Consider the following 10,146-nt stretch of genomic DNA (forward strand, 5'->3'; position numbering starts at 1 on the left):
TCATGCTCTTTTATACTAATCACAATATTTTCTGGTTCATTCATTTCATCTTTCCACTTCACCTCGGATATCATGTTAGATAATATTTTACAACTGCCAGATAACGAGGCAAATTTGCTATCAGTGTGGCAGATGATTTTATCTATGCTATCAAAAAATATCAAGACACAGTCCATAATTCGCGATCATAACTTTCATAAAGTGTATTTAGTTCAACTTTAACATAGTTGGATCAGTTTTTGTAACACAAAACATTTGATCAATCACACAAAAATGGCATATATATGTTGATTTCATGTGACTAGACAATAAAACATTGAAATCAACAGTAATACATAGTTCAACTGATTTGCCATAGGACTTGTTTGAAGGAATAGTTCACCCATAAACAAACACTGTATTACTATTTACACTGTTACAAACTTTAATGACCGACGTTCTTCAGTGGAACACAAAATAAGATGTTTTGAAGAATGTCCATGCTGCTCATTGACATACAATGCGTATGGACTGTTAAAGTCTAAATAAGAGTTATGTGGATATTTTTCAAAGTTTCATCTCGGGTTCCACTAAGAAAGTCAGTCATACAGGTTTTGAAACAACATGAAAGTTAGGAAATGTTTTTGGGTGAACTATTCCTTTAATTCATCAGATTTGGATGGCAAGTTTAAGGGTGTAGGTTTTTCATACACAATCTCTCATGAACAATAAAACCTTGTTTTTGGGACAAACACAATGTGAGGAAAACTGTGCATTGGAGGAGCTTAGATAAACTCTGAGGCAATTCTTCTAAAAATGTTGACAGAAGCCTTTTCATTTCTTTGAAGGTTTATAGGTATCATTTATTCAGAGTTAAAGGAATAGTTCAGGCTAAAATGTACTCACCCTCAAGCCATTAAAGATGAGTTTGTTTCTTCACGAGAACAGATTTGGAGAAATGTAGCATTACATCACTTACTAAAGTGGATCCTCTACAGTGAATGGGTGCCGTCAGAAGTGAAAAGCTGCATGTTTGTAAGAAACAAATCAATCATTAAGAACTTTAAACTGGCCAAAATATGATTTTTATTATCCATAATAATGCTTCCTCGAGGAAAAAAATCCATTCTCTGTTGTCAAAATCCACCTGAATATTTGTTTTGAACAGTTTTTTGCTTGTAAAAGGTGATCTGTGCATATTTCTCTCCTGATTCAGATGAGACAACTTTTTCACTGGAGAAAGCAATGTTATGGATTAAGGACTGGTATTTTAACCAGAACACAATGCTTTGAAGTTAAAAACATCTTATTGCATTTTAAACACACAGGTTTTCACTTCACACAATGTTAAATGATAGACTGGTTTGTTGTGGATTATTGTGGTGTTTTATCAGCTGTTTGGACTCTCATTCTGACGGCACCCATTCACTGCAGAGGATCCACTGGTGAGTAAGTGATGTGAAGCTTAGATGTCCTGAGGGTGAGTACATTTTCATGTTAATTGTACTGAAACTTCTAAATTTGTCTCATCTATCACAACAGTATGAAGAAAACAACACTAACTGGCTTATTTGCTGCAAAGACATAACATTAATTAATATTAAGATGCCTTGCAGTTACTCGATCTCTTCTCATGAAGCTCAGTCATCCAGCTCGAGGCCAAAGTGATTGTACAAGTCTCGTGTGGTCACTCCACGCAAGCCAGCTGAGAGAGACACAGAGACAGTTGTCTTGTCAGTGGTCACATGGGGGAGAATGACATGGCACAGACCCCCTCTGGCCCTCAAGTCACAGTGAGTTCTGGAGCAGGCAAGAAACTAAGCATTCTGGGAGTCTAAAAGGGTCCATTATATTACAGAACACAGCGATAATATCTGAAGATGTCATTATTATAATCCTGACACTAGAGAGAAATGCCAAGCATATGAACACTGTAACCCACTTATATGAGATGTGTGTAGGCCACAAGTGTTCATGGAGAGGAGATGAACAGTTAACATGGTATGAAATAGGAAATATTTTATATTGAAGTTATCAGACAACATAAATCACGATTGCATTCACTATTAAACACATGATTGTTCCATCAGGTTTTACCTAATCTGCCCAGCAGAGTTTGTGCGATGTCTTTGATGTCATTGTATTCGTGCAGAAGGTCTATGTGTTGATCTAGCTCTTGTACAACAAATCCTCTACAAACACAAGAACAGAGAAACACAAGCTCAGTTTAATCCGACAATAAACCACTTTCTTTTTTTTAGCAGGTATAACAATGTAATTAACTGCAAAGGACCAGATTATTAGTGAACATTGTAGTGAACTGTGTACAAGTTTCTCAGCCAAATTTTGATCATGTTAATAACACGGAGTTCTCAAAAATTTGCATATCCAGTGTAATATTGTAGGCTTATGATGGGTTAATAGTGCTGCTTTTGTTATTTTGGAGTTTTACAACCAGTGTTAATTTTCACTGAATGGAAAAAAGTGTCCAGGATATTCTTCTTTGGTGTAAAAAAAAAAAAATTAAAACATCTAATGGAAGCACTTTGACATCTTCCACCTTAAACTGGGAAAGGATTTCTGAACCTAATATTCCAGTATGAACATACTACAACATGGTGTATCTCTTTAACCCACATTCACTACCTACTCTTGTTCCAACAAGGCGATCTCTGAATTCAGCCGATCAAGTGTTTTCTTGAGCTCTTTGACCTCTTCCTCAGGGCACACTGGAGATTTCTCCATATTAGGCTTCTGAACCTATGACAGACCACAGACAACTCACCAAAATATGCGTATCAAGCATCATGCATGTTCTGTAGTTATCAAATTCCCATGAACAGTGCTTTGTTGAAGGTCAGTGCATCATGAAATATACTACTAACGTTACTCTTGTAAAATCACATATGATTAATACATTAGTCCTCTAAACACACAGAATTAAAAGACTTTACGTACTGGAGATTTAAAACCTGAATTGACGCTCCTGGCGTTACATCTGGAATCTGGAGGTCTGTATGGAAGAAACATACCGGTACTTTGCTATTTCATGTTAAAACAGATTTGTATTGAACGTGTGCAGAGTTGCAGTATTTGTTTACCTTCTTCTTAAGGACACGCCCCCTTGTCGTGGCGTTACTTTGACGTGCGGATCATCAACAGCGGATTTAGCGTTCATTTCTAGATCTGCTGTCGCGTTCATTTCTTCACAAATTCACGTTTAGTGTTCAGACTCGGAGATTATACGACTTTAATGAACGGATATCTGATTTACGCGAGCTCTGAACGTTTAATGAGACGCGTGTGTGAACCTTAATAAAGTCGCTTGCCATTTGAGTCTGACGAATAAATTCCCGCCTTGTTGCGTCATCATACGTAATCGCTCTGATTGGTTCGCTCGGGTATGAGCTTTTTGATTGGTCCAATGATGCACTTCCAGTGGAAACGTGTTTTATTTCAGTTCCATCAGAGCAGACTCTCTGGTTCCATCACATACAAGGTACTCGACAATGCATATAAAAGGCAATGTTGTGCAGTATATATATATATATATATATATATATATATATATATATATATGGGCTTTGAAAGCAAAGTAAAATATTATGAGGTTCTAAATTAAGGGCTTTGTTTATTTATTTTTTGTTTTGTCTATTTTAAAGTCAACCCAAAATGAAATAGAAAAATGGTAATAGAAAAGTAAATGTTCAATATCTTCAAATGATATGTTACATTTATCATTTATTTTAAAGTACTTATTTTACCTGATTATAAATAATATATTTATTTAGTAATATCCAAATGCTATGGCAAGATATACGATTAGGTTTAAGCCATTTTGATTTACACGGAGGATTGGATCCGACATTAGTTTCTTGTAAAACTGTGGAAACAGATGTTGTTTCTGGGTTTCTGTAAAGAGGAGTCAGAAACAGATTCACACTTATTTTTTTATTTTTTTTCAGTTGTATTTACGCTAAATAATTTTGGTCTCTAATTTGATTCATCGTTTGAGAATTATTCAAACGAACGACAAAACGACTAAAATTCTTTCTGTTTTGGGGAAATGTAAAATACATAAAGTAGCATTAAACTGTGAACGTTAAGGTAAAAAAAAAAAAAAAAAAAAAAAAAACACTTTTGTTACGTTGCAAAAAAAAAAAAAACAGATATGTTAAATGAGTTATGCATTCATAAGGCAGTTCCATATAAGGTCATTAGATGGCGGCATTTCACAACGAATGAAAAACTATTAAATGATGACGGAGGAATATTAGGTATTAGTATTTAAAAATTCCCCGTAGATAGATAGTGAACATAGATCTAGTTAAACACCGCTTACATGTCAAGGTAAAAGTGGGGTTTATTGATTAGTGTTTATATACTGATGATGACATGACCTCCTCTACTCAGACCTACTCTTTCTAAATCACTGCACACAATTCAAAGGGCCTTTAATTTGATTAACAACTGTATAATGTGGAAGCAAAGAATCTTACTGTCTGAAGGGAAGGGAATACAGAAAGTAACCTTTATAGTAGAACTACAAGGAATCACTGTGTAAGGTGTTGCTATGTGGTTGCTAGGTGTTTTGAGTGTCTTCAGAACAGCTTGACACAAAGTAATGCTGTAATACACATCTGAAGTGTGTGTAGTGAGATTTAAATCACTTCTGTGAGAAGACTTGAGTTTTAGAATATATAATCAGTTATATAAAAAATGTAAACAGGTAATCTTATATTACTATTAACTATATATTGTCATTTTATTAATCAATAATAATATTATTATAATTTATAATAAACAATATTTGAATATATAATATAAATAAATATTTTAAATAAAATAATATAAAGATAAATAATATAATAATTTCCCTATTGAATTTGAATTAGGTTATAAATGTTGCTTGGGCATGTTTTTGTGAGATTTGCCAACGTATAAAATAATTATTTACAATATGTTTCCATCTTTATGAATTCATGAATCAGGCAAGATAACTAAACAAAACATGGAGTTTTTTTTAATATAAATTCCCCAACACTAATTCATGATGTGACTAAATATAAGGAAAAAGACAAATTAGTCCTTTCGGCCGGCACTCTTGAGCCATGTTTATTTATTCTCTCTCTACACAAAGAGCTGGAGGAGAGTGAGTGAGTGAATAGGATGACAAATCCTCCTCTCTTCCTCCAGATTTAAAGGAACAAGATTTCACACCAAACAAATAATACATTTTATTTTGCTTCAATAAACTCCTAATTTGCTTCTTATTAATAGTTAGTAAGGTAGTTGTTAAGTTTAAGTATTGGTTAGATGCAGAATATGTGCTTAAGTACTAATAAACAGCTGATATGTTAATAATAGGAATGCTAATAAGCAACTAGTTAATACTGAGAATTGGTCCCTATATTAAAGTGTTACTGTCATTGTTGACTATAAATGACTGGCTGGTTAACGTGGTTAAATGAGTTGACCATGCAAAATGAAATTTGGTCAACAGTTACTAATTCTCATGTTGACAGAACTTTTAGTTTTTGAATTAGGATTCTTTTAATAAGTCTTTAAATGAAACGAATGCCCATCCACCGGCATAGTACTGTCTGTTTGGACTTGTTTCCATTACTACTTTGTTTTTGCTGCTTTCACTCTTGACACAAGGTGGTATTTAATTGGTAGTGTCTGAAATAGAAGCAAGTTAATGCAGAGAAAATGACTTCAGTTCTTTAAGAGGGTCTGTAACAGTCTTAGAATGAAATGCAGATCAAACAGCTTCTTGACGATATTGAGTATACTGTGGATCCTCACGTTAATCCATAAGTAATCCTTGATCTGTGCCTATTTCTCTCCTGATTCAGACTAGACGACTTTTTCACTGCAAGCAATATTATTCATAAAGGACTTGATTTTTCACAAGACATGAACTGATGGACTGGAGTGGTGTTGATTACTTGTGGATTATTGATTGTGATGTTTTTATCAGCTGTTAGGATTCTCATTATGACGGCACCCATTCACTGCAGAGGATCCACTGCTGAGCATTTGATGCAATGCTACATTTCTCCAAGTCTGATGAAGAAACAAACTCATCTACATCATGGATAGCCTGAGGGTGAGTACATTTGCAGCAGATTTCTTATTTTTGGGTTAAATATTCCATTTAACTCTAAACTAATGTGTTTAGAAAACTTGACAGCCAAATATAAAACATGTTAAAGATGAAATAAGATAAAGGCGCTAAATTAGGTCATCTGTATTCTATTTTATGCCTAAAGCTCAACAAAAGTCACTTTTCCCACATACCACAGTCATCTTTCACTGCTGAGAAAATGGATTCATTATATTAATGACTCATCCTACACTCCACAGATTTTTATCCAATCAAATGCTCTCAAATAAAAACGTCCCTCCCCCAACAGCATCTGAGCCTGTCAATGTTCACATGTCACTTGCTCAACTGAAAATGCTATTAATTACATTTCTCCTGAGCTCCACACATGACATGAATTCATATACCCACAGCTTATTAATTTGTTGACCGAATTAATTAGTACAAGTAGGCCACGATTTCATTAAAATGACAGAACAAATTAATAAAACATGGCAACAAGTGAATAAGTCATGCTAATTCATTCTTAATTGCTGAATGTATTGTTTTCTCCCCCCGCATGTCATTGTGTAATCACAATGTGACTTAATTTTAAATTGCCAACAACATAATCACAAATATATCTTGACTGCCCTAAGCACTCTTCTTAGGCAGAATCCAGTGCCTCATATGGAAAAGTTATAGATGTGGACACACATTTGCATGTTTATTTGCATTTCATCATGTTTGTAATTCATACAGCAGCCACCTCTGAGACACATCTAACGGCTCGTCCCTTGTGTCACTGTCAGTGACTGTAAAACACACGTCCGGCACACGCTCTCAGCACGGGCTCTGTAATGAGCCGAGGGAATAGAGAGAGGCCGAGAGATCACTGACAGAGAGAATGAGGTTCATCTCCGGGACAGATAATTCAAGGCATGCCATAAAACATCAATACTCCTCTAGTGCATGCTGGGAAACATTATGGCCTTAAATAATTCAGCACAGGACGAAACTCCTTCATTTCACTAAAAATTCACATCATCTATACGTTTTGATCAGTTTGAATTGATCTAAACACTGTCAAAAAATAAATAAGGAATGTGTTATTAATTATAATACAGTGTGTTTATTAAGTATTTACATCCATTAATTTTTAAATATAATATACAATTACTTATAAATATTAATAATATAAATATAAAATATACTACATTTGCTGTGACATGAAGAGTCTGAATACTAACACTAAAATTAATAATATAATATAATATAATATAATATAATATAATATAATATAATATAATATAATATAATATAATATAATATAATATAATATAATATAATATAGTACAGTACGATACGATACGATACGATACGATATGATATGATATAATATAATATAATACAATACAGTACGATACGATACGATACGATATGATATGATATGATATAATATAATATAATATAATATAATATAATATAATATAATATAATATAATATAATATAATATAATATAATATAATATAATATAATATATCAGTTCTGAGTAGATTACTTACAAATTGTAGCTAGTAATGTAATAGATTAAATTACACATTTTAGGTAATATAATCTGACTTTTGACCTGAATTGTTTATTACATTGATTTAAATAACAAATTTGTGTATCATATTGACATAAAAAAAATACAAAAAGAAAGAAAATATATTACGTTTGTTGTTAGTAATAACACAATTATGTCAAGGTTTCCCAAACTGGGGATCATGAAGAAACTGCAGGGTAAATAAAAGAAATGTTGTAATGTTTAGGAAACACTTCTTAAAATGTAAATAATTTTTTAAATTATAACTACATGACTAGTGACTGGTCTGTGTGTGAATGTCCACAAAAACAAAAACATCTTTCTTTTTGCATTTAAGAATAGGTTATTTTAGAAAGAAACATTTAAACGAAGAATTAGGGAGAATCAATAAATAACAAATACTCTTTTTCTAATGTGTAAACAATATATAATCATGAAATCAATACAAAATGTAACTGCAGTATGATTAGGAATATAAAAAATGGAACATAATCTAATTCCAGGACTTAATTTTTGGAATCTGATTATGTAATCCAGATTATATGTAATCAGTTACTACCCAGTGCTGAATAAAATATGATCATATAAATATTAAAATAATTAAATAATATTATATTATATTCATTTTAGTGTTAGTATTCAGACTCTTCAGTATGACAAAGCAAAGTTTAGCTCCCCTGTACCTGGATTGAATTGTCTCTAGAATGTGATTGGAGAGCCAGATTTACCTTATCAGACATGATTTAGAATCACTCACATCTGTCTAAACTATGTCCCACAAGACAGATACTGCTGCGGTGACTTTGGCATATGATAGTTTTTGAGCGCATCCACCTAGCTCTGAAGCACAGTGAACCCACAAGACAGTGGATTGATGTTATCACATTCCCTCAATCCAATCTGACAGAGTGCATCCAAAACAAACAAAACTACAGTTTCTACACTACACTACTGCGCTGCAAAATGAAAGCAAACATGTATCATCTAAATAAGTGTTGCATGGATATTAAGGAATAAAATAAAGAGAAACTGAAAACGGTAAGATATAAATGTTTATCTAGGTTCCTTTGTCCATATTATATGCTAACAAACTACTAAGAGCTTCAAAAAGCATCCGACACAGTAGTTGATTGTTTTTAATTGTCATATGTTCAAAGAGTTTATCTTTTATTCTCTAATATCTAACATTTCAGGTATTTTTCACATATTTTAAATGCCAAGTAAAACACACACACACACACATACACAGGATTCAGTTTATTCTAGGAACTAACAATGACCACTATTTTTACAGCATTTATATAAAGATTAAGTCAATGAAATATCTGAATTAGCTGAAAATATACTCCAGGATGTAGATTAATTTGTTTGTCCATGGTAACAGATTTGGAGAAATGTAGCATTACATTAATTGTTTACCAATGGATCCTCTGCAGTGAATGGGTGCCGTCAGAATGAGAGTCCAAACAGCTGATAAAAACATCACAGTAATCCACGAGTAGCCCACTCCAGTCCAGTCCATTAGTTAATGTCTTGTGTTAGTAAAATGCTGTGTGTTTGTAAGAAACAAATCCATCATCAAGGCATTTTTACTTTGAACCATTGCTTCCTTTAATGCATAATATTGCTTTTCCAGTGAAAAAAAGTCTTTTTTTAATCAGGAGAGAAATATGCACAGATCAAGCACCGTTTACAAGCCAAAACGGTTATAAACAAATATGCTGGTGGATTTTGATGTAAGAAAACAACAGGGGATGAACTTTATCATTAGAGGAAGCATTATTATGGATTATTATGGTTTCTTAAAAAATATGCAGCATTTGGCTTCACAAGATGTTAACTGATAGACTGGATTTGTGTGGATTACCAGTGGATTATTCCTTTAATCTACAATGTTTAAAGTAAATTTTTACATATATTAAAATTTTTTTAAGAGTTCAAGTAATATACATTGTACAAACTAAAATGAGTTAACAATGAACAATACAAACTGAGCTAATGACCTAATGCATTAACTAATGACAGATGATTCTTCTGCACAATCTGACTTTGCTGCAGTCTGGAATTGAACTACTGGTTTCGTCTGGTCAGAAGAGAACTGGCCCCCCAACTGAGGCTGGGTTCTCCCAAGGTTTTTTTCTCCATTCTGTCACCGATGGCGTTTCGGTTCCTTGCCGCTGTCGCCTCTGGCTTGCTTAGTTGGGGTCACTTCATTTACAGCGATATCGTTGACTTGATTGCAAATAAATGCACAGACACTATTTAACTGAACAGAGATGACATAACTGAATTCAATGATGAACTGCCTTTAACTGTCATTATGCATTATTGAACCACTGTTTTCCTAATGAATGTTGTTCAGCTGCTTAGACGCAATGTATTTTGTTTAAAGCGCTATATAAATAAAGGTGACTTTGACTTTGACTAATGTTAACAAACTGAACCTTATTGTGAAGTGTTGACAATAAAGTTAATTTTAGATTTGCTAAA

The 10,146-nt window shown here is 33.1% G+C and overlaps 1 protein-coding gene across 1 annotated transcript; it reads right to left on the reverse strand.

Moving 5' to 3' along the window:
* Positions 1 to 1,448: 1,448 nt before the first annotated feature.
* Positions 1,449 to 3,329, reverse strand: swi5 (SWI5 homologous recombination repair protein). Its single transcript, XM_059545652.1, has 5 exons — positions 3,081 to 3,329; positions 2,938 to 2,992; positions 2,630 to 2,739; positions 2,077 to 2,171; positions 1,449 to 1,684 (listed from the first exon to the last, which is right to left on the reverse strand). Exons 1-5 carry the CDS (start codon positions 3,179 to 3,181, stop codon positions 1,620 to 1,622), a joined length of 426 nt encoding a protein of 141 aa, XP_059401635.1. The 5' UTR covers positions 3,182 to 3,329; the 3' UTR covers positions 1,449 to 1,619.
* Between the last annotated feature and the right edge of the window lie 6,817 nt (positions 3,330 to 10,146).

Source organism: Carassius carassius, chromosome 49 (assembly GCF_963082965.1).
Source record: "Carassius carassius chromosome 49, fCarCar2.1, whole genome shotgun sequence".
NCBI classification, from domain to species: domain Eukaryota; kingdom Metazoa; phylum Chordata; class Actinopteri; order Cypriniformes; family Cyprinidae; genus Carassius; species Carassius carassius.

Coding starts and splice junctions, on each gene's coding strand:
- swi5 (XM_059545652.1), bottom strand. CDS start 3,181: ATGAACGCGACAGCAGATCTAGAAATGAACGCTAAATCCGCTGTTGAT. Junction 2,993..3,080: donor GGCGTGTCCTTAAGAAGAAG/GTAAACAAATAC, acceptor TCTTCCATACAG/ACCTCCAGATTCCAGATGTA. Junction 1,685..2,076: donor AACTCTGCTGGGCAGATTAG/GTAAAACCTGAT, acceptor TGTCTCTCTCAG/CTGGCTTGCGTGGAGTGACC.